This window comes from Suricata suricatta, chromosome 2 (assembly GCF_006229205.1).
Source record: "Suricata suricatta isolate VVHF042 chromosome 2, meerkat_22Aug2017_6uvM2_HiC, whole genome shotgun sequence".
NCBI classification, from domain to species: domain Eukaryota; kingdom Metazoa; phylum Chordata; class Mammalia; order Carnivora; family Herpestidae; genus Suricata; species Suricata suricatta.
Window position 1 is genome coordinate 83,406,730 of NC_043701.1, and position 25,924 is coordinate 83,432,653.

General features: G+C 37.8%; 1 protein-coding gene and 1 long non-coding RNA gene across 2 annotated transcripts in view; both read left to right on the plus strand.

Moving 5' to 3' along the window:
* C1GALT1 (core 1 synthase, glycoprotein-N-acetylgalactosamine 3-beta-galactosyltransferase 1) overlaps positions 1-2,352 on the plus strand; it is a 36,834-nt gene extending 34,482 nt beyond the window's left edge. Inside the window, exon 6 of the mRNA XM_029918909.1 lies at positions 2,130-2,352. Coding sequence (XP_029774769.1) covers positions 2,130-2,352 — 223 coding nt within the window. The remainder of the gene's footprint in view (positions 1-2,129) is intronic.
* Positions 2,353-8,900: 6,548 nt separating this feature from the next.
* On the plus strand, positions 8,901-23,391 carry LOC115283154. Its single transcript, XR_003904956.1, has 2 exons — positions 8,901-9,072; positions 23,247-23,391. It is a non-coding gene; the product is annotated as an uncharacterized LOC115283154 (long non-coding RNA).
* Positions 23,392-25,924: the final 2,533 nt, after the last annotated feature.

A 25,924-nucleotide genomic window follows, 5' to 3' on the forward strand; every position in this document is an offset into this window, starting at 1 on the left:
ATATTAGTAACACACACACATGATGCTAAAGGTCTGCCTTAAAGAAAAGTTTAGAAGGAAATATTGTTTAATATTATTTATAAACTTAAGACATGAGTTTATATTTGCAATATGATATAAATGAAACAACCTCCCTGCCCCCACACATGCAATTTTTGTCTAATAAAACTTTTCCTGTGATTATAATTGGCAGTATTTCTTCCAGACAAGGTAAAATAAGAATGGCACTTGTCCTAAAGTGCATTAATAAAACCACATTTTGAAATTATATGGGCCTTGACTATATTATATACTTGATTCTAATTAGTAGTTAATGTTTTACTGAGTTCCTGTTGTCTCTGTTCTGAATATGTTTATTCTTGAATACAATTTTAACTATTAATATTTATTTACTCAAAGCATTAATAACATTCTATAAATCTGCATTTTAAAATATTTTGTTCCCAAATTTGCCCATTGTTAATTATGGGTAACTAATAGATAGTAAATTTAATGCTCTTTGGGGGTGCTTTTCTTAGATCAGTGCCACTCTCAGGAATTACTAAGTGACATTTTTAACTGATTATTTAAAACTCATTCCAGCTACGTAATTATAGTTGTTTTCATTATCATCCTGTTAAGAGATGAAAATTTGTTTGTGCATTTCATAACTTGTTTAAAGCAGAGTTGAGACATTTATTTTTAGGCTCTGAGGTGGCTATTAGTTACACTGGCAAAATAATTTGAATGTAAGATTTTGACCAGAGTTAATTAAAAACACTAGAAAAACAGTGCTTAAACAAACTGAAATATGTCAAATATTAAAAGACCAAATATTTAATTCATGAGTAACAGCCTGAATTTTGATGCTGACTTAATATTTGGGGATTTTTTTAATTAATTAATTTTTTTGCCAATGGATAATTGTAACAGCAGAATACTCATTTAATACTGTCATCAAAAATACATTGATAAATATTTCGTTCTAATTTTAGTGACTCTGTTTAAAGAATTTCTGAAAGGAAAGGAAAGTATATCATAACAATATTTTGCAGACTCTACGAGATTATCTTAAATGTTGGAAACTTTACATGGCTGTCATGCCTTTGACTCTGCTGCTTTGCTAAAGAGTTTTTATATTTATTGTGCCAAAACATGTCAAAATCATCTCTTTGGATGGTATATTGAGAGGATGTTCATCTTAGTGGCAATTAGTGGATATTATGGATTACTGTGTCCACAGAGTGAAAATTCACACCAGTTTTTACTTTAAATTGTTTTATTGTGGTTTTCACAGCAATATCATCTGCCAGAATTTCAAGTCATTATTCTATTGTTTGAACAACTCTTCACCTTGGTGTGGATATGAATATATTTGTAGTCCATATATGTTACTCTCTAAAAACCTTAATTTTTACTCGTAGGAAATTAACATTGTGATGAATCCTGGGTCTAGAGTCAAACTGCCTAGGTTTAAATTCTTGCTCTATGACTTACTAGTTTTGTAACCTTGAGCAATTTACTTAACCTCTCTGTGCCTCAGTTTCCTCATCCATAAATTAGGGACAGTAATACTATCTACCTCACAGGATTTTTATGAGGATTAAATGAATGAATATATGTACAACTTTTAGAACACTCGCCTGGCCCATACTATGGAACAATATATATGAGATTTTATTATTATTCTGTTACCTTAGAGTATAAATATTTGTTGTAAATGAATGAAAAATCTGCTTTAATCAAATCAGATATTGAAGGAAATATTTCATACATTGCTGGTAATAATAGCTATTTTTTATCTAATGCCTACGGTATGCCATATAGTATGCTTAGATATTCTGTGTATATTAGTGTTAATCTTCACAAATTGGTTATTCTTCCTTACTGTAGATGAGAAAACTGAGGCTCAGAGAATTAAAGTAACTTTTCCACTGTCACAAAGCTAGCAAGTAACAGAGCTAGGATTTATGCTCAAAACTTGTGTGTTTGTCGTACCATATCAGCCTTGAGGTTAATCATTTAGCATTATTTCCATTTTTACCTGTTAACATGAATAATCTGATACATCAGCTAATAATAGATTGTCAGAGTGGCTGTCGGATTGTGGTTCTTATACTCTTCTTGCCTGGAAGCTTGTTAAAATGCAGATTTCCAGACCCCAATCCCAGAAATTCTGATTCTAGCATGGGGTCCATTAATATGCATTTTTATCAGATCCCCTTGGTCAGTGGTTCTCAAAGTGTTGGCCCCAGTTACAAGTATTTGCATCATCTGGGAACTTGGAAATTCAGCCTCTCTTGGGCCCACCCCAGACCTAAATCGGAAACTCCAGCGGTGGAGGCTAGCAGCTGTGTTAAGCCCTCCAAATGAGTTTTATTCATGTAGTTTGGGAATCAAGACCTTGGTAATTCTGATGCAAATAATGATTGGAATGTGCTGAAGATTTATTGCCTTAGAAGTAGAGTATCTTTCAAAGATTTAGATAAAGCATGTTTTAAATCTGTGTGGTTTAAGATCACACCATATAAAATGTAAGAGACTAAAGAATTTAAAGGGTCCGTGGATCATTCATTTTGACAAAATTCTTTAGCTTCTTCAGACTGACCAGTATCAAGGCCCACAATAAAATATATAATTCTCCCAAGTTTAATTTCACAATGGGGGCAGGAAGAGTTTATTAAGTACTAGTAAATACATACTAATTCATTAAATAAGCATGCCTAAATGAGTGTCCTCACTTGTTAGTAGAAATTTTTTCCCAATTGTTAGTACAAAATTTTAAATGGAGGTAGCAAAATGCTATTTTATAATACGTAGAATATTTTTCTGCTAATTCATACTATCAAAGTTTCATCACTTTTAAGAATCCATTTGACGGTCATATATGACCTAATATGGCAAAAATTCTCCAATATTTGACAGAGCACATAAAATCAGATTTCATGATGATGACTTACTGTCTTTTAAATTAAGATCATTTGAGTAAATGGTTTTAGTGTGATCTCAAAACATAAGGCTTTTGCTATCTTTATATTTTCCAACCACAGTATACTTATATTTTCAAATGGAAGTTCATAGATGATATAAAGCAGATCATTGTCCCAGAGTTCAATTATTTGTTTTCAAATATCTTAAATTTCAGAAAGATGAATTTTTGTTTCTGTAAGAAGATTCAGAGTAAATAGCCAGTTTTTAATATTTTTTGAAATACAGTAATTGCATTTGAGCATTAATTTGTTAACTGATTATTTTCATAATTGTTTCTGAGATTAATTTTTCACTTCCGTGAACCCATCAAACTTTACCAGATTGAGACTTGGGAGGGAAAATGCTTCACTTTATTGATTAGATCAAGTCTATTTTATTCTTCCTTTAAATTTTTAGCTCATTGTAGTGTTCTTTGACAGTTTCTTCTTCTTTATTTCCTTTATACTAATTTCCATTTTCTGACTACTCTTAATGCTGCCTTTGCAACGTCAATTTGGCTGTAATTAGTGATTAGAATTTGTATCACTTATTAATAACTTTATACATATTAATTTAAAATTTCCCTATGAGATTGGAAGTTTAAAAAATCCAAGAATAATGCCTGCTGGCTCTCAGGATATGTGCCCTACTTAAAAGTCTCCAGTTCTAAACAAATTCTAGATACACAATCATTAAATAAAGTTATTTGGATTCCATTCCCTCTACCCCCTTCTGTTAAAAACAAACCAAAAAAAACTCATTTGCCTCATTTCTCTGATTTATTGTAGGCCTGAGAGAAACATTCTTAAGGTATCTGGGGGACAACCTGTGGTTCATTTTATGCTAAATGTAACCTCTATTGATTTAAAAATATGACTTATGTTTATACATTGGCGTTGAAATAGAAATTTTAATACATAGTAGAGTAAGAAATTTTACAAATTCTCTCTAGAGAAATCAACTCTAAAACTAATTTCAGAGGTGAATAGTACTCTATTTTCAACTCCTTTTACCTTCTCTAGTTTTTAGTTTTTATCATTGCAGTTTAAATAACTTTGCAGGTCCCTACAAATTAGTAATCCACATAAAGTATATGTTAGAGGGAGACTAATCTTACTGCTAAGCAGTGTGTTATATTACACAGTGAATATTTGTGTTTTGGAATTTAAAAATTATGTAAGGTAATAGTATCGTGAATGGTTTAGAAATGTGTGGTGACTTGCTTATTTTAAGTGATCCACCAATAAGTCAGAAAAATGTATTTTTAAATGTTTTTTAAAGTGCCTTTTGAACATTTTTAAACAATGGATTTAAACAATCGCATAAAATAAATTACCACGTTTAAAACTGTTTTATCTGATTGGTTTTTTGTTTTTTTTTTAATTTTTTTAATGTTTTATTTATTTTTGATACATAGAGAGACAGAGCATGAGAGAGGGAGGGGCAGAGAGAGAAGGAGACACAGAACCGGAAGCAGGCTCCAGGCTCTGAGCTAGCTGTCAGCACAGAGCCCGACGCGGGGCTCAAACCCACGAACGTGAGATCTGACCTGAGCCGAAGCCGGAGGCTTAACCGACTGAGCCACCCAGGCACCCCTTATCTGATTGTTTTTAATTGATGTAAGAGTTGTGGGAGAAACTCAGGTGTTGTTTTGGGGTTATTTTACCAAAAATATTAATTTAAATTATTTTTCCATCAAAGTTATTTAATTTGGATAGGGTTAAGTAATTTTTACTGCAGTATATATTTGTCTTTAAAGCAACAAAATATTCCACCTCCAATTTTGAATAATAACCTTAAAAAGTCAGAAACACTCTGTCATCCAGGTAAGTGTGTGTGTGGGAGGGGGTGCTTTTCTATCTTGGTATATTTTGATCTGTCATGCACACTGAGGAATTCATTTATTCAACTAATTATTTATTCAAATATGCCTGGCATCTACTGGAAAAACAGTGGTGAACAATGTGATAGGATTCCTATTCTTAAACACATATAGCTAGATGACAGACAAGTTAATAGTTGAATGATCAAGATATTTCAGAGAATGGTATTAAGAAAGAAAGCAGTGATTTGATAAAGCAATTTTCTGGGTAGAGTGTCAAGTAAGAATTCTGAGGAGGTAATATTTGTGCTGAGATCTGAAAGACGTTTTATATACTTCAAAAGTTATTTATATTTATTAGGTTCTTTGCCCCTACATGTACAAAAATTTATTTTTCCACCTTTGCTTAATTATGCCTTAGGTATATGAAAAGGCTTGGTAAAATGCAGTCAGTAGGCCAGAACCTTTGTGGTTTTAGGCATATTTCATCCAGAGCTCAGGTCTATCTATTGACATTAAATCGTCTGGTACTTTTACAATATGAATAAACATTTACGTACATCTTCCTCAAGCAGATGATTGCAGATGTTCATAAGGCCCTTGAGTCTAGCCCATCTGCCTCAATTTTCAGTCACACCCAGTATGTTCCTCATGAGTGTATATGTACATGTATGTGTGTATATTGTATACACACATATATACACACTCATTTGGATTCACGAGCATTAGAAAACCTGAGGAAATAAACACCACTTCATAATTGCTTTAGTAGTGGAGTTGTACAATTTAATATATTCAGTAGCCCCATGTTTTCCAATTAATTGTATTTAGTTCTATTGTTAATTGATAAGTCATTCAAGAAGAAATTTACTTACCTAAATACATATTTACTACTACCTATTTGAAGTTTTCCAAAGGTGTAGTCCTGGAAAAGATACAGAATTATTGATTAATTTTAATCTTCTTACTAAAGGGAGGTGAGGGTAACTGTGCTTAGGATAATAAGACATAAAAATTATTCATAAAAAGTAATTTTTACAAACCTATTTTTCTGGTTATAGAAGCAGGAAAAAAGGGAAATAATTGAATTGCTTATATTTTCTTAGTGATCCTAAATGAAACAGGTAGCCAGCTATTTCTGAGATCCTTAAATAATCATAGTAGGTAGTGGTTTTTCCCATCTGAAAGTCTGATAGCCTTTACCAGCTTAGACCTTCATTCAATGTCTTATTGTCTTTAGACCCTCTCACACTACTAAATCTCCAAATTTATCAAACGGAAAACTGGTGTTCCAAGGTCTAATGACTCAGAACAACTGAAGCAGAACCAAGTAGTGAAACTGAACCTGAGTCTGAAGTTCTAAAAACACATCAAGATCCAGTCTTCTTTATAATATGCTGACTTAAGAGAGTAGAAAGATGAAAAACTGCTGGGTGCACATAATTAATTTAAGATCACCAAAGACCCCATTTAAGGCTACCTGATGATCTCATAATAACGTGAATTAGTACTTATTAATTTTTTTAATTTTTAGAGAGAGCACGCATGTGCACACATACACTAGCAGGGGTGAGGAGCAGAGGGGAGAGAGAGAGAATCGTAAGCAGACTCCAGGCTCAGTGCAGAGCCTGAAGCAGGGCTCAGTCTCCCAACTGTGAGATCACAACCTGAGCCGAAATAAAAAATCAGGCCCTTAGTTGAGCCACTTAGGAGCCATACTAATTCAGTAGTCTTCACAAATGCTAAACTTACAGCATATTTTCTATATTTATTCTTTGACAACTCTAGATCACTGCATAGAATTATTTGAAACTCACTAGTCAGGATATCTTTAAAAGGTTTTCTTTTTTCTCCTTTGCACCCAAACTTCCTGTCACTACTAAGAATGAAATAGATGAAGAAAAGTAGAAGCTGGGAAAATGTGAAGCATTTACCCCAGTACACAATTATTTACATTAGTGAGATTATTTTTTTTTTAAAGAAGCTAAAATAGGTTGATTTCCTTTGACACCATTCTTCTCCAGACTCCATCTTACGTGACAGGTCGGTAGTGGTTTCTTCCCTAAGTTATTGTACTTCTTACACCTAAGAATTAAAAATTAACCTCACTTCATGGCATATCATGTTAAACATAGGAACTGTTTTGTTTACTTCCTCTTTTACCTGTCCCACAAGTGATTCTCCAAGCTTCTGTATACACAAGGTCAGCAAACATTTGATTTATTTTGTTAGTTTTAATATGTGTCACAGCCACACCTGACGGCCAGGGTGTGGTAATACAGACATCAAGTCTCCTGATATCCTAATTCTAAACCAGTCAGTGCACACGGTCTTTCATATGAGAAATATGACAGAAACAATCTGACAGCTGACAGTAGGGCTTCTAAAGCCAAGGGTGACTGCAGTTAAATAGTCACTGTTCCTGACACTTCAGAGCTGTCTTTTAGGAATACTGGCCCTCCCCCATTAACAAAACAGGGAACAAAACTTCTCCAGGGACCCCACTCTTCATTTAGTTCAACAGTTTGTATAGAAAAGGAAGATGTACTTGAGGACAACACAAGTACAGTGACCCCATTTTCCACCTCGTGCATTGGACACAGGAAAAGATTATTTGGTTCACCACTTTTTTTCTCTTTCGGTATTTCAGTCTTGAGTTCAGGTAACTAAAGAGTAATTTTACTTATGCACTATGATCCCACAATTTCCTTACCACTGAATAAAATTTAGCTATACATTTGTGCTCTCTGCTAAACATGTGAGATGGGAGAAGGGCTACCATTAGAGAAATGAGAAAAGATCAGCCCCCTGCCACATACCACATGTCAGGTCTTGGGAAAACCTCCCACTTTTTACTACTTTAACAGAATAAACACATTCCCCTTCAGTGACAAGAGGAAGATCACCCCCAGTCAATCACTGTGAAGGGAGGCCTGGCCAGGTTGAGGGCAGCTTGAGCTAGGCTTCTGCCTTGAGAGAAGCAGCTTCCAAGCGTTGTGTAGGTCAGGCTTTTGCCCTAAGGCTGCTTTTCTCATGCTCTTAGTATCTCTGCACTTTCCTTCTACTCTTCAAGTCCAATTCTTATATTCATATAAATATTTTTATGCCCAGTTACTTTGCTGGTCCTAGGGTTGCAGAGAGGAAAAGATACAGTCTTGCTCCCCAGGAACTCAGCGTTGAGAGAAGATTCCTTCAACTTAACTGTAATAGAACCAGTGACAGTCTTCAAATATGTCAAAGCAGAATGGGCAATGAAGGCTAAGGGCTTAAAGAGCAAAACTCAAACACAAGAGATGCCTGTTCACTAAGATAAAGCTCTACCAGGTGCACTGTCCAAGGCAAATATTGTTTCCTTTTGGAGACTAATAGGCTTTTTATGAGATTAGAATTTGAGGAAGGTCATCCAGCAACTTCTGTAATGAAAAATTGTGTTGGTAGTATTTGTCCACTATTAAACCCATCTATTGAGTTCTTGGTTTCATTTATCAAATATTTCAAATTTCCATTTGGTTGTTTTGTATCATTTCCAGGCTTCTGCAAATGATCTCAATGTTATTTTTTTAGTCCTTAAACATTTTAAGCATAGATGTTATAGAATCCATGTCTGCTACCCCCATTATCTGGACCACCCCAAGCCCCACCACTACCATGGGTTTATTTCTATTGTCACTTCTTTTGGTAATTCAGTTACATTTTCTTCTCTTATTATTTTTGGTTGTATACTATCTTTGGTGGGAACATTATACTTGGTAGTCTTTTGAATAGGACAAATGAATCTATGTCTCACCTTATAGAAACCATAAAACCTGTGCTATCCAGAGTCCTCCAGTGGCAGTAGTGTGTATTTAACTCTCAACCCAAGAACCCCACTGACTTACTAGTTAAGTGAAGAAGCTATACAGGGCAGCCACACATTGCCCTCAGAGAAACAAATGAGAGAGAAGCCCACTCTGATTGCTGTGATGTGTATAATATCCACCTTGCACTGACTAGTATTCAACCTGATAAAAATCCCTTCTTTTTAGACCATCAAGGATAAGCAAACCCACATGATCTTAAAAGGATAAACTTGTTTTTAATGCCTTAGCAGTTATACTTCAGCAAGGGTTCCATGAAAAATTTACAGAACTGAGGGAGTTCTGAGGGGTATCTTGCATTCCTTCAGCATTATTGAGTCATAGAAGCAAGCCATATACTGCATGCTTATCAGACCTAAATTTGTTAAAAGCTCCATTTGAAAAACTTACAAGTATTCATCTAGATAATAGAGGCCAAGGGTTGAACTCTGCGCTTCTGAACAGGTACTGCCTCAGCTCTAAAGGAGTTTCTAAAGTTAAACATATCCTTAGAAGGCTGCGATTTCTCAAATTTCATTTTTTTTCTCAAATTTTAAAGTCAAGTCTTTATACTTTAAGAAAAGAATCCAGGTCTGGGATTTTCTTGCTAGAGTTAGAACCTTGATATTGTATCTCTAAGAACCCCCTGACTAGTTAATGGACTTGGACGCCCTCACCAGCAAATCAATAGTAGTGTGACATACTGTACTCGCAATAAGCACAGACATTTTGAAGATAATAACTTTCGGTTTTGTATATTAACGCCACATGCCTGACATGATTTCAGTCTGATCGCAGACAAGGTTGGTATTACTCCTGCTCACCAATTTACCTAGTCGCGCTCCTGGTCTTTGATCTTAAAGTGGGGAGATAAATTGAGAGCAAAAAATGAAATTACTAGTTCAGTTCTATGAGCATTATATTAAATGACTTCCAAGAGACGATCATACATGAAGAGGTGTTAAGAATAAAAACAGAATTGGGAAAAGGTTGAATTACATATTAGTTGAAAATTAGATGACAGATTCACTAAGAGCAAGAATTAGGTCTCATTTATCTTTGTATCTTGCACAGAGATTTGCAGAGTAGGTCATTCATAATTATTTGTTCAACTAAAAGGATCTCAGACTGTGACTTCATTACTTAAACCTATCCAAGGGATTTGGGCTAGACTTATCTTTGAAGACTTTTCCAGCCCAAAGCTAATCGACCTATCATGCCAGTTTCCTTACATTTTAATGTGCACAGGAATCACCTGTCCCTACTTAGAGCACAGAATTATAGGCCAAGTAGGTCAGGAGTGGGGCCCAGGAATCTGAATATTTATTTTTATTTTTTATTTGAGAGAGTGCTGGGGAAAGGGGGGGGAGAGAGAGAGAGAGGGAGAGAGGGAGAGAGGGAGAGAATCTTAAGCAGGCTCCACATTCAGCACAGAGCCTGAAGCAGGGCTCAATCCCACAGCCCTGGGATCATGACTTGAGCCAAAATCAAGAGTTGGACACAACTAACTGAGCCATCCAGGTGCCCCAATCTGAATTTTTAAAGTCACTCCAGATAATTCTCGTGCAAGCAATGCGGAACCTCACTTTACAAGCATTGAATTGTATACTGTCTTGCTTACAGTGTTTGCTTAAAATGTAGCAGTTTATTGTTATTTATCACTCTAAAGAATATACATATGTTTTAACCTAGGATGATTTATCACTCTACAGAATATACAATATTTTTTAACCTAGGATGATTCCCTCTAAAAATATGCATTTTTATATTTTAAAAAATCTTCTGAGGCCAAACTTTTACCTGAGATGAATAGCACGGGAAACCAGAATCTTTTACACGTACCTCTTACCCACAGATAGCCTTCTCGATTTCTGACCACACTTAAGAGCACTCTCTGCCCTAACTCTTTAATGTTGGGTTAAGAAGTACCCTTTTCAAATTATCCCAGTTTCCACAAAACCAACGATATCAGAAGATCTAGAAAATGTCTATAGAATTATCTACTTTGGGGCAGAAAATAGATACATACATGAATCTGATATATCAACATCCAGACTGATTCTACTTTGACCTATTCTTAGATACTATTATTCTCTCTAGGGAAGTCTTCAGATATAAGCTTAGCATCAGCATGTCAGTTCCAGCCCAATTAACAACTTACAAGGTCAGTGAGTCAAGGCTCTTGCTGCTCTAAAGGGCCCACCCGTGTTCTAGGGAGTAGTGCTGCCTTCAGGACTGCCACTTAAGGCCGTGTTCCACCTGCCATTGCTGACGGCTCTACAGAAAAACTAAGAGATGAATTTGGGAGGAATAATTTCCTTGAGTCATTTTTCAAAAGATGATGGAGCATTCTTAAATGTTCTTAATTTGAATTTTGAAATGGCTCCATTATTTTGCAAGTGCCATATCCTGGATAGCTAACTATGGCTGACAATCTACCCCTTGTCTTGACTGCACCCAAACCATGTCTACTGCATCAGAGGAAGGGAATGAATATGGTACACTTCTTGCCTCTGACTTTTTCACTTTTCCATCATTAGCTTTTTTAACTCTTTTTGGCAAACAAAAATGTCACACGTTTTAAACAATTTTTTTAAGTTTATTCTGAGAGAGAGAGAGGGAGGGAGGGGCACAGAGAGAGAAAGAGAGATAGAGAATCCCAAGCAGGCTCTGCCCTGTCAGCACAGAGCCTGATGCAGGGCTCAAATTCACGAACTGAGATTATGACCTGAGCCGAAACCAAAGTTGGATGTTTAACCAACTGAGCCACCCAGACACCCAAAGCCCAAATTTTAGACCCTTTTTCTTTCACTTTAGCCTCTTCCTACCCAAGTTCTATGTTTTGCAGCAAGAGTCAATAGGTCACTAAATGTACAAAGAAGTGAGTCTAACCACTTCCTGTCTCACACTGGGCACATCAGGGATTTTAGTCCGTAGTGGCTAACAATCAAGAGAAAGACTTGCAGAAAAGTCCTTAAAATGTGGATGAAATCAAGCCTTGTCAAAAGGAGCTGCCATTCCCGTCACCAATAAGCCTAGCTGTTCCCCTAGAGGACATCACTCAAATGCTCCTGTTGATCACTCTCAGATCCCTCCTGTTTTAGAGCCAGAAGACCCCTTCCTCAACTCAGGATATCAAAGAACATATTCGGACCCCACAGATCAGCATTCACGATATTCCAAAACAGTCAAACTGTTTAAACTGTTCAAAATTTAAGGAGCTTGTCTAAGGATGGAAACAAACGAACAAACCTCACATAGCAAATAGAAATATGTTGAAATTGCTGCTTCCAGTAGGTCGTGTGGGTCCAAAGAATAAAATGGTCTTAAAAAATATAATTTTTGTAAAGAAAGAAGAATATTTTTCCAGATTCACCATCATATGTTGCTTACCTTTGAACAAACTTTTTATAAGTGCAAAAGCAAGCGACAAACAAATAAAGGACTCAGAATTCAGTTTTCTATCACTGCTCCAACATCAAAGGGGCAAGCTGATCACCTGAGAGGAAAAGAAATTTTCTTGTAATGAATTGAATGTTTTTTCGAATCTGGATGGTACCCTGCTTTACACTAAAACTGTTTTATTTTTCCTGTTAAATCCTAACTGACAACTCATTTTTGGAGGAATTTGTGGGAAAATAACATCACTCTACTTCCCCCACCTCTAGTGTTTATTCTTCACACAATATGGATGGACACACAGATTCTGGGTCTAGAGGTTCCTTCACTCCTTGATAGAAACCAGTCATAAGCTTCATGCTGACCTGACAGCCTCTTACTCCCCAATCATCCCTGTGACATTTCTCTCTTGGTCTCTTTTCACGGTCTTCATACCCTCTACACTCTCCTCCGTCTCCGCACAGTCCAAGTCCTTCTTATCTCTCCATGCCCAGTTTGAATGCTTTCAGCAAACTCCACTCTTCCCTGTACCGTCTCATGGCACTTGTTAGAACGACTTAGTATAAGCTTTATATCTTTTAATAAATAGATTGGGACATCTTGGAAGGGACTCAGTATGCATCTTTACATTTTCTACAAGGACCAAGACAAGGCCCTGGACCTAAGATATAGTCAGTAAGTGTTGTTTGTGTAAATGGTTATGACCTGAATTTGTCAGAGCAGCCTTCTTTCTCCCTATAGGAAGGCACTCCTTCCCACATGGTCCCAGGAGAAATATAGTGAACCAGAATTTCAATGGGGTAGACAAAACTATCTTCAGGCACCTGCCTTGCCTAGTCCTGAGCAGCTTTCTGACATTCCAATTGCTCCCTGCCACACAGCCCATTATTACTTGCTAGCTTCCTTTTATGAAAGGTCATTACAGTAGGGAATGGATAAATTTGGGTTTCATCCATTATTTGAACTTTAATTTTTTTAAATGTTTGTTTATTTTTGAGAGAGAGGGAGACAAAGAGTCCAAAGCAGGCTTTGCACTGATAGCACAGAGCCCAATGCAGGGCTCTAACTCATGAATGTGAGATCATGACCTGAGTCCAAATCAGACGCTCAACTGACTGAGCCACCCAGGGACCCCTGAACTTTCAACTTTATTTGCAATGAGCAAATCCCTAGCAACCTAAAACCATGAGATTAAATCATTTGTTGAATCAGTGAGCTTATTATGAAGTACCGATCATGGGCCAACAAGGCATGGAGACTGAGACATCAGGAAGTTTATAGAGAATTAAGGGAATAAAAACAGAAGCATGACATGAGATCTGATTATATGTCAGATTAAAAGTATCCTTTTGTGAGTGTGTGTGTGCTCTTTAAATCCTAACTCAACAAGCCTGGATCTACACTGTTGGCTCAGCCAGGAAGAACAGCTTGAGGCACAGAACAGGCTGGAGACCTTAGAAATGCTGAGAAAAACCTGAAAAGTGCTGAGAATCTAGAAAGAGACTCTGGAAGTGGTCCAAATAAGAGGTCCTTAAATGGTGTTAGCTTTTGTTGGACAAGGGTGAAAGTTTTGCTAAACATAAATCAACTATGTTTTGATTCAGGAAAGTATATTTCTATACTAGCAAGTCTTCTCAGGTCTGCATTATTTGGGCTTTTGGAGGCACTGTTAGTGTTTCCAGAGATATTTATGTGTTGGTGATTCTCTATTGCATAAATAGTTTCTGGGTAAAAATATAACTCCTTAAGTACTAGGTATGTTAAAACATAAGCCTAACCCCTAAGAAAGTTACCAAAATACCGATATTTTAATTCAAGTCTAGCATTTTGGTTAGAAAAGGGACATGAAAATTACTTACTTGATGAAGTCTGATAGGCATGTATGTTCCAACATGCCTTTATTAAGTGATTTTTAAAATATTTTTCCCTTTTGAAGAGTTAATACACATGCATGGTGCAAAGTTCTAAAGGAAAAGAAATTACAGGAAAAATGGCACATCTACCTTATCTTGCCTTGCTTTTAAAAATGATATGATGGGAAGAAGTACAGGGCAGTGGAAGGAACATATTCTTAAAAGGAGAATAAAACTGAATGGAGAGAGAATATTGAGGTTTTTTTTTTTAACATTTATTTACTTTTTGAGAAAGAGTGAGAGCAGGGGAGGAGCAGAGAGACAGAGAGAGAGAGAGAGAGAGAGAGAATCTGAAGTAGCCTCCAGTCTCTGAGCTGTCAGCATAGAGCCCAATGCAGGACTCAAATCCATGAACCATAAGAACATGACCTGAGCTGAAATCGGTTGCTTAACTGACTGAACCACTCAGATGCCCCGAGAGTATTGAGCTTTAATCATGGTTTGGGAAAGAAATGGACAAAAGCATAACTTAGTCTGCAGAGAAGACATTGCAGGCAAAAGTAAATAATAGATTCTATGTGGGGCTTAATACAATACAAACTTTATGAAAAGATTTGAACCTCGCTTTTTTCATCATCTATAAAATAGGAATAGGCAATGTCATGAGCATGCATATAAGTTTCTAAGCTAAGCTATCACAGCCCTCATCCTATATACTGGGGTTTTATTTCTTAGGAGGGAAAATGGGGCCCAAGAATCTTACTTGCCACTCTAAATGACTATATTATATTTTGCTCAGTCTCCATGAATCATGATCAAGCCACAAAGACCTCTACTTATATTATCAAAAAACAAAAAAGAAGGAAGGAAGGAAATAAAAAGGAAACCAAGTCTGGAGACATCGCAATCCCAGACTTCAAGATGTATTACAAACCTATAATCATCAAGACAGTATGGTACTGGCACAAAAACAGACAACACAGATCAATGGAACAGAATAGAGAACCCAGAAATGGACCTACAAGTGTATGGCCAACTAATCTTTGACAACGTAGGAATAAATATCCAATGGAATTAAGACAGTCTCTTCAGCAAATGGTGTTGGGAAAACTGGGTAGTGACATGCAGAAGAATAAACCTGGACCAAACACCAAACACAAAAATAAACTCAAAATGGATGAAAGACCTAACATAAGACAGGAAGCCATCAAAATCCTAGAGGAGAAAGCAGGCAAAAACCTCCTTGACCTTGGCTATAGCAGCTTCTTACTCAAAATGTCTCTGGAGGCAAGGGAAATGAAGAAATGGGCAAAAGACATGAACAGACACTTCTCCAAAGAAGAAATCCAGATGGCCAACTGACACATGAAAAAATGCTGAACATCACTCATCATCAGGGAAATACAAACCAAAACCACACTGAGATATCACCTCACACCTGTCAGAGTGGCTAAAAGTAACAACTCAGACAACAACAGATGCTGGTGGGAATGCAAACTGGTGCAGCCACTCTGGAAAACAGTATGTAGGTTCCTCAAAAAATTAAAAATAGAACTACCGTACAAGCCAGCAACTTCACTACTAGGTATTTACCCAAAGGATACAGCTGTCTCCTTTCAAAGGGGCACATGCACCCCAATGTTTATAGCAGCACTATCCACAATAGCCAAAGTATGGAAAGAGCCCAAATGTCCATCAACTGATGAGTGGATAAAGAAGATGTGATACGCGTGTGCACGCGCACACACATGCGCACACACTGAAATATTAATCATTGATCAAATAAAATCTTGCCATTTGCAACAACATGGTTGTTGTCGAGTATATTATGCTAAGCAAAATTACAGAAAAGACAAATATATGGCTTCATTCATAGGTGGAATTTAAGATACAAAACATGAATATAAGGGAAGGGAAGCAGAAATCATATAAAAGTGGAGGGGAACGAAACATAAGAGAATCTTAAATTCAGAGAACAAACAGGGTTGCTGGAGGGGTATTGGGTGGGGTGATGGGTTAAATGAGCAAGGGGCATTAAGGATGACACTTGTTGGGATGAGCACTGGGTGTTATATGTAGGGGATTAATCACTGAATTCTACTCCTGAAATCATTATTGCACTATATGCTAACTACCTTTGATGTAAATTTAAATTAATTAACTAATTTTTTAAACAGGATAAAAAGACCAAAAAAAAACAAGCAAGAAGGAAGGAAGGAAGATAAAATAGGCCCTCTATCTCCACTTCTTATCTATGATTCCCTGATTTTATGATGGTATGAGCCTCACGGCTCCCCATTTTCTCATGTAATATCAGTTACAGGATTTCTATCCTTCTGCAGGGTGATTCACTGCTTTTTTTCCTCTCTCAATAAACTGTTAACACATGACCACCTAGAGAGAGGAGAAAAGTTTCCTAGGCTCTAGCTGTCTTAAAGCCAGATGAAGGAGAAGCCAACCGGACACCTGGCAGGGGCACCAGTTTATAAGGGGCACCAAAACATTTCTGGATATAATAAGATTAATAAAACCATGTACACCAGAACTCACCTCAGGGTGAGTATATATATGTAGGGAATGCTTTGATAGACTGCTGAAAACAAGCGCTAAGGCCTCCAGGGGCATTGTGGAGTAGACACCAAATGTTCACGGAAATACCAAGTATTGGTACAGTTAACTGAATGCTTGCTGTTTTGCTCTTGGGGTATAAGACTGAGACCTGAGCTGAGTACTGCTCACCCAAGTTCCGCTTCCTCTACCCTTTCCCCCAAAAAGGTCAGCCTCACCTATAAAGTAGTGTTGAAGAATATTTGGAGACTTAATTTAAATTAAAAAAAAAATTTTGGGGGGTGGGGAGACAGAGAGAGACAGTGCGAGCCGAGGAGGGTCAGAGGGAGAGGGAGATACAGAATCTGAAGCAGGCTCCAGACTCTGAGCTAGCTGTCAGCACAGAGCCCGACGCGGGGCTCGAATCCACAAACTGTGAGATCATGACCTGAGCTAAAGCCAGACGCTTAACCGACTGAGCCACCCAGCTGCCCCTGGAGACTTAATTTAATAGGGTAACCAGGTACTCATAGAGCTTGACTTATAAAATATTTCCAAATATCAGCTGGAATGTCACATATAGAACCTATACTATGTCTTGTTGGATGTTGCATTTCAATCCTCTACACTAGAGGTTATTTACTGGAGCTCTTCCCTTTCTAGAAGAGGGAGAGATGCCTGTTCTCACCATCAAGAACACAGATTCAGCCATCCCAGTGGGATTTGTTGGCCCCACATCTTACTAATATCCAATTCACCAATGCACATAACTAAGCCAAGCATAGCTCTATGCTATAAAAGCATAATTGCTGGTAATAATGTGAGTGTTGGTGAGTTGGATCTTACATAAAGCTGTTCTGTTGGGGCTTCCTCTGTCTTGCCATGTTGTGGGGGTATTTCTTAATGCATTTGTAGGTAATGACTTGTCAGCAATATAGATAAGTTTGCTTAAGTAGTTGGCCATTACCTGTTAATATGCTGATTGTGGTTTATTCCATAACAAAATTCCATATCTTTGTTAGTTTTTTTGTGCCATGTTATATAGACACAAATAGAACCAGAACCACAAATCTCATTCAACTTTACTTGTTCACTGGAGAAGGATGGAATTCGACAACTGCAGTGTGTACTGTGTACTTTCCTATTTCAAACACCGAAATTGAACTTTTTTTCAACATTTTTTTAAATGTGAGAAGGTACAGCTCATTATTGTGCACATATAAGGGAGTGATTTGATCATAGCAAAACCTTGAGGACGTATGAATCTGTGTGACTAGAGAAGCTTTGGATACAGACATGCTATTAAGTATCAAATTCATAAACCAAGGAAAAGAAGCTCCTGTTATGGATAAATTTCTGTGCATTGGAAATGTTTTTAAAAGAGGCCTTAAAAGGAGATGTACCAAAGAAGCTTCAGCATGTTCCCTTGTCAATGATAAGATTTGTTTTAAAATTTACATGGATATCTGGAAGTTGTAGGATATGCAAAATCTATCCACCTTCTTAAAATGGATATTAATTTGCCAAGCCATGTGATACTAATGGCTGTAGTCAACTGTTGGTAGTTTTGCAGTGTGTAAGCGTGTAAATGAATTCTTCTTTAACGTACTGCTTCGGTTAACTATGAAGGGAACCAATGTGTTCGGTCTCATCTAAGATTTCTTTTTGAACTATAAGCCAACCCTTCATGTGTGTGGATCATTTTGCACTGATAGTACTCCCTGCTATGCTTGTTAAAATGTCAAGCTTTTCTGCCTGTATACAGAAAGAAGCCATTTGTATAGTACACTATCATGCAGTTGCTGCAAGAAATTTGTTTACAAAAACAAAAAATGCTCACTCTTAATATACTAACAAAAAAACCCCAAATCTTTGCTTCTTCCTTGATTTTTGGTAAGGAATTGGTAACTGGCACATCATCTCTATGTAGAAGGAGGTGATGTCCAATGGCAGCATGTTTATTTTGTATTAGGGTGAAATTGTGAAAATTTCTCATCTCGCTGAGGAGGTGGCCTTCACCTAGTTGTCCTGAATGCCTATCTAATTGAAGGGGGAGTGCAGTCATCGAAATTGGGATTTATAGTAAGAAAGAATGCAAAAAACCATAATTTTTTATTATTTGGATTCTGGCATAAGAAATAAGATGATGCAGGAAAAAAATTAAAAAGGATTTGCAAGTCAGGCTATTGCCTTGTGAGAGGATTTTCCATATAATCTTAACTCTCCTCATTAACATCTCACAGTCCCATTCTGGATGATCCAGTTTATGGAGTTCTGTGGGCTAGAGAAGAAACCTTGCAAAGTTCCAAGAACTTCTGCTACATGGAAAAAGATACAACATCAGAAAATTAAAGACAGCCCACCCATTTTTCTTCCCAGGGGATGGTGGAAAGAGGGAAGCAGGATGAAGAGGGAAGACTAAGAAAGCAAAGTACATAGATTATGTATGCCGCCCCCCCTCCAGCTAGATGAGTGAGGAGAACTCACTAGTAGAGGGGGTAGAGGGATTCTTGCCCCAATTTGTCACTTGGCATCTGAGAGGGATTGCCTTACAGGCTGTTCTGCCCCAGACTAAGGAGAACCCACATCATTTGGCTGTGCGGAGGGTCAGGAGGAGGCTATGGCTTCCCCACGTGGCCTTGGCTCTCATGTGGTATGTATGTAGGATCCTGCAATTGCTGTGCCTGGCGGGGAGAGAGATCCAGGGGGTGTTGCTATAATGGGGGTGGAGTGCTCTGTACATAGGGTTACAGAGTAAGTTACCGGGTCAGGGATTCAGAAGTGTATACAGCCCTTTAGAGACCTAAATGGGGCTGAGTCTGTCAAGGGAAGACCAGATGACAGAGTGGCCATAGATCACTCAGATAAGCTCTAGCCATGTGAAGACCTTGGGGACTATTCAAATGGTTCCTAACCACTGGCATTGAAGAAGAGGTCCATAAAAATATGAAAAATTGAAAACTTGTGTGCGGAATGGAGAAAAGCATGCAGATAATGCCAAACCAGCACCCACAGGGACTTTGGGGACACTCTAACAGTTCAGTAGCCACAGAACTGAGCCACAAGTATCAGCTGCACAAGAACCATCCAGAGGAAGTGACTACTTCCCTGACTCAAAGACTCTCCCAGGAGTCATGAAAGCCACATCCATATATACAGAAGCCATTTTGGAGAGAAGTTGGTGGGAGGAGGTGGGGGACACACAAGAGATCACAAAGGTTCTTCATTTTTTTGCCTTTTTCCCTAAAGCTGAGCATTATTTGAAGGGATCGTTTCCTTTATTCATTTGAACTAAGATTTCACCCAGATACAGCTAAAAGTTAATGATTTTTCTGCCCACTACCAGAAGTCAGGGGGAAACCCAAAATATTTATGGATGAAAATAAAGGAACAAATCTCAGTTGTAATGTAAGTTAAATCTGCAACCCTGTTATATTTGTTTTTGAAGCCATGAGAAGTATTTTTATTTACACCAAACTAACACGTTATCTTTTTGAAGTTTATTTATTTTGAGAGAGAGAGAGCAAGAGAGAGAGAGAGAGAGTGCTGGGGAGGTGTGGAGAGAAGGAGAGAGAGAGAGAGAGAGAGAGAGAGAGAGAGAGAGAGAGAGAGAATACCAAGCAGGCTTCCTGATGTCAGCACAGAGCCTGACATGGGGTTTGATCTCAACCAAAGCCAAGAGTTGGACATTTAACCAACTGAGTCACCCAGATGCCCCTTGACAATTTAAAGATTTAAAAGTTTAACCTTTACCTAGCATATACAGCAACTGTATTCAAACATGAAAATGAACAGTTAATCCCTCTAAATAGTGATCTAATAAGAACATGGTGTGGACAGAGAAATTACAGTAAAACCTTGGATTGTGAGTAACTTGTTCTGTGATGAGCAAACATTTCTTATAAATTTTTCTTGATAAATGAGTGATGTCTTACAATATGAGTAGTACATGACACTGAATGTCACATGATCACAAATGAGCCAATGGTTCATTCTCTCTCTCTCTCTCTCTCTCTCTCTCTCTCTCTCTCTCTCTCTGTCTCTCACTGTGGGATTGTGGGTGATCTACTCCCATGCTTGGATGCTCCACCTCAGGCCACGGTGTTTGGCAGAAATCGGTGATTTTCTGAACGTTGGAAGGTGCCCACAACTGGAACTAATGTATTTTTTGTCACCTCAAAGCACTTATGGACAGTCCTTTGCTTTTTCATACAAGAGTAAGCTTAGCTTAGGCATGCTTTGCTTCATTCTAGGTCAGGCTGCCTGCAGATATAGACCCTTTCCTCTGCTGCCTTATTGCCAGTTACATTAAATACAGTATATGACAAGAGTTTCTTAATACTGTACTGTAGTGAACATCTGTGTGAGCACACACAATGGTTCCCATGCAGAAAGATTCCATTGAGCGAGTAGATTGCAGTGATTCTGTTAGTGATGGTGAAAGTCATCTTACACAATAACCCTCCTCTCTCATCTCCCTCACACCAGCCATGAAGATTTTCAAAGATAAGTGCAGGTTAATTTGCTTATTTTTCTTTATATTTTATATTTTCTTTATTATTTTGTTTGATATCACAGTATTGTAGTCATTTTTATGTATTTTTGGATTGTGGAACGAATCATCAAGATTTCATTATTTCTGATGGGGAAATTTGCTTTAATATACAAATGCTTTGGAATACAAGTATATTTCTGGAACAAATTACGCTCACAAACCAAGGTTTTACTATATTTGCTTTTATAAGGAAATTTCTAGTTGGGATAAAGAATGTTGAAATGACTTCCCTTTTCTTGAATAAACAGTTTTAGAAAATGAAGAAATGACTATCACAACTAATGTGACAACATATTTGCAACAATTGAGTGACTTTTTTCATGGATATTTTCCATTGAATATTTTGTGTAGAAAAAAGAAAAAGAAAACAGCAGGGTATTAGGGGTCATTTAAGGGGGAAAAATGTCAATTCCATCAATGATAGTCCTCTACATAAAAGATAATCTTATTGAATTGTGATGTAATAAATATATTTTAGCAAAAAAGTGGGAGTGCCTGGGTGGCTCATTCAGTTGAATGTCCAACTCTTGATTTCAGTTCAGCCCAATAGCATGGGATTGAGCCCCACGTCGGGCTCCACTTTGAGTGTGTAGCCTCTTAAGATTCTCTCTCTCTCTCTCTCTCTCTCTCTCTCTCTCTCCCTCTTCTGCCCTCCCCTACTAAAGCACACACACACTCTCTAAAAAATAAATAAATAAGGCTTGAATATTTCTGGTGAATTTGATTGGCACATCCTACAACTGTCAAGAACAGCAATAGAGATTATGCGACTTTTCTGTTTGTATATATCAAAAAAAAGGTCTTGTGTGAATTGAACTAATGCTATCTTGAACAAATCCACCAGGATTACCACACTCTGACTTGAGGCCTTCTTGAGCACATCCTTCTTTAGTACATCCTTAGGGCATAACATCCTTGATCTGCCCTGGAGATATGGAGATATGACTATGAGGCACACCTATTCTCTAACATTCTCCTCCTGGGTGGTCTCCTAGCTTGCACTCCTTGACCTCTAGGGTTATAAAAGCAGGTCTTACAGGAGGTGGAGTTGTGAAAATCTACTTGTTTTGAGGCCACCCAAGACATGCTTTAGTACATAAGTCACCTTAATAAACCATTTCTTTTTTTTTTAATTTTTTTAATGTTTTATTTATTTTTGATACAGAGAGAGAGAGACAGAGCATGAAAGGGGGAGGGGCAGAGAGAGAAGGAGACACAGAACCGGAAGCAGGCTCCAGGCCCTGAGCTAGCTGTCAGCACAGAGCCTGTCGCGGGGCTCGAACCCACAAACGTGGGATCTGACCTGAGCCGAAGTTGGAGGCTTAACTGACTGAGCCACCCAGGCACCCCCTAAACCATTTCTTGTCAAGCTGGACTTGTTGCCTTTTTTTCAGTCTTATGACTGCTTCAGCCTTTGGAAGTCATTTTGCATATGCCTTCCTTTCATAGAAGTCTAGAAATTGATATGACACGAATATACTTACTTTTTAAAATTTGGTTATTTTTAAGTAAAATGTCTTTAGTTTTTAAATATCTTTGAACAAAAGTTATCAGAGATTCTATTGTTTTCATAGGGCCATAATTTTAATGTATTCTTATTAAATAAGGATTATAATGAACACTAATTATATTTTATCCTGTAGTTCTAATGATCTAAAATGCATTATCCTCTTTCAGAGGTTTGTAATACATGGTTTAAGAACATAATTTGGTAACAAAAGGATGCCATTTGCCATGAAGTTAAGGACCAGGATTCAGTCTCCAAACTATCAGTGCAGGCTTCCAAAGATCTGGCGCTTATGTTCCAACCACAGCAACTCAATACAAAGCTTTGATCTAAATGTAACTGAAACCTAATGGAGGCATCCACTTGCTTTTCATTTTAAACTATATCTTACATGATTTGATACAATATAATGCATGTTAAGGATCAACTCAAAAAGCTGGGCATTAACATAATCACTCATTGGTCAAAAAAACAATGCAATAACTAAATTATGAGTACATGTTGAATATAAAATCATTTCAAGTAGGCATTCTTATCACGAGCATTAGATCTTGAAAGCTCAACATGTCTGAGCTTTTACTTATCATTACATGTCTAATTAACTCAGTGTCATTTCACCCTTCCACCAGTGCCCATTTGGCACTTCCTGTACATATGTTCACCTGCCTAGGGCAGCTCCTTCCCATTCCTCAGTGGCAGTGGGACTTGTGTGAAAATGGTGAACCTGCACCTGACGTCCCAGCTTCTCTCTATCCATTACTATCCCTTTCTCTTCCAGCTGTTATATCTTCTCATGTTCCAATGGAGCACCAGATCCATTTTCAAGGTCTCTACGATGAGAAGATGCAGAGAATGTGGAAAATCCTCACAAGGATAGTATTTTTCTAAAGCATACACTCATTAAAATTGTGCAATTAGAAGGACTATCTGGTTTCAAACTCAGTTTTGCTGCCAGAAAGTTTGCAGACAACCACAGCCTGCCAAGTTTTCCTATTTTTCCCTATATAAGGTTTTAAGTTCTTCCCTGCTCAAAGTACTTTCTTGAGTGTCTTTGAGGAACCTCAGTCTTCATGGAAAAGATCTATTGCATGATAATCCTCTAGGACTTTGAGCCCAGGGATAGACACACCCCAGCAGTCAGTCTCCAAATTCAGGTTCTGTTGTCCTTGCAGCTTTTGGAATTTGGGTGTAACCTCTCAGAATGGAAGCTGTTAGCTGGATAAGAAACAGACACTTCCAAACACTGCCATTCACCCTGAGGGCTCCTTAAACTCTTTGCTGTTCAGACAGATTCTAATAATATATACCCAAGGTGAGTTATAGAGAATTAATTACAGACTCCTGAGAATCTAGGAATGGGATGGCAGCCCAGTTGTTCTGATCTCTGAATCATGCTGTTGCATAGATTCAACGTATCTTTTGATAACACAGCAAGTATGAAGATAGGACACATTTCTAAGTGACTTACTTTAGGAAATTTGAGTATGTATTTGTTAACACTAATATGTAGTAAAAAGATTATGCCTTCTAAAATTTGGCCAATAAATTGAAAATGTGGTATTTCTGTTCTTTGAAGAAAAAGTGAATGCATCTATATCTATCTGTATCTATATCTATCTATTTAGAGAGAGAGAATGTACAGGTAGGTAAAAGAATTTTATCAGAAATACAAAATCAATTCTATTTAAACTACCTGTTTCAGAATTATATTAGTTCCTTATTTAGAAATGTATTAAGTCAACTTAAGTACTATTTATTTTGTCACAACTACCAACACCCTTGTTACCTAGTTTGGAATAAACAAAGTGGATCAGATGTCAGTTCGACCTTAAATAAAGTCATTTTCTTCCATTTTAATAGTTGGAATTTAAGAAAGAAATGAACCTGATGGTCCTGTGATCTCGTAAGCAGGAGATAAATGTGTTCCAAATGGCAGTGTAGTTCCAAGGAGACCTTCAGGTTATTATTCCAAGGGTTGGCTCAATACTTCATTACACAGAAAGTGTGTTTGATCAGGCAAGACCTTCAAATCTGAACTCCTCTGTGGTCAAGGGAATGCTAATGACAATCTGACAGCTTGTCACAGACATTGGATTTTTTCCCCCATCATCCCTGGCCAGTTTTCCTTCTGTCTGGCGGCTAATGTGGTACAGACTGCCAGCAGGCACCGTACCTACTATCCTGGGAGGAGTCTGTTTCCAGCAAGCCTTCTTTTACTGTCATCTCTATATTGCATCTCTATTCTAGGTCACTCTAGAATTTATAGGCATGCTAATATGATTTTAATTTGCATTTGTTATATTACTCTACATGACTCCTTTTTCTACTTGATGAATCTATGTCTGATCTCTTCATGGCATCAAAGTGCCTGGAAAGCCTGATTCTCTTTGACACAGAAGCTCACCAGAGGCCATACCTCCGATTTAATTTATCACCCTTTAGGACATGGTTTCCACCCCAGACTCTTTTGCAGACCAGCAAATCCCAAATTATTGATTGGAGAAGAGAAGGAAGAGAGTGGCAGGAGATGAGACCTGAAACAAGTCACAATACCTGCCCCCTTATGGGAGCTGGCCATCAACCAACATCAACCACTTGCATTTACCTGGACTAAAATTACCATGTATGCAAATAGTAATGATTCCCATAATGCCATACAGTGCCTCAACAACATCATCAGATGGTAATAGCAAACTAGAGTGTGACAGGGGAGTGATTTACAAATACCCCAATTTAGGGTGCACCCTCAAACTTATCCAGTTACTCCATGGCATGGCAGTGGGGCTGGAGGTTTTCATTTCCACTCCACCCTCCCTGTGGTGTCTAGGCCCAAGTCTCAGAGAGCTGGTTATTCTGTTTTTTAAAAAGTGCATTTGTCCACAAGAATAGTTCCAACAGAGCTGAGTGATGTGTTGGGGTGTCAACCCTACTGGGGCCTACAGGTGTAGCACAGCCTGCTGTAGATGGGAAGGAGGAGGGAGACTATTTTCTCTCAGCACAGGCACATGTGGTGGGCACCAGAGTGGCGAGTGTGCTAGGAGTCATCTATTGGTTTCTTGTGACAACAAGCAGAGAAGTTTACACATAAGTAAACACTGAGAGGTATGCATACAAAAGGTGAAGGCTTATAGCAAAACAAAGGCTAAACAGGGAGCATGGTTGAGCCAGGAATTCCATCAAAATGGAAAGCAGGGAGGGAAACCTCAGGCCTCAGTTCTTGGTTAAATACTAAAAACTGCTCATCATGCTTCTGTTGCAGTCAAAGCGTGAGAGTGGATGGCGCAGAAAGGGAGACCATAAGGATGAGTAAGAATGGGAATAGTAGGCTGACTGAGTGTACAGGGAGTCAAGAATGGGCGGCTTGTTATACCAACGGTTCCATGCTGGGATAGCATGTGATGGGAAGCCAAGGGCATGCCAATGTGTAAAATGGTGATTCCTTGGATCAAGGGCACT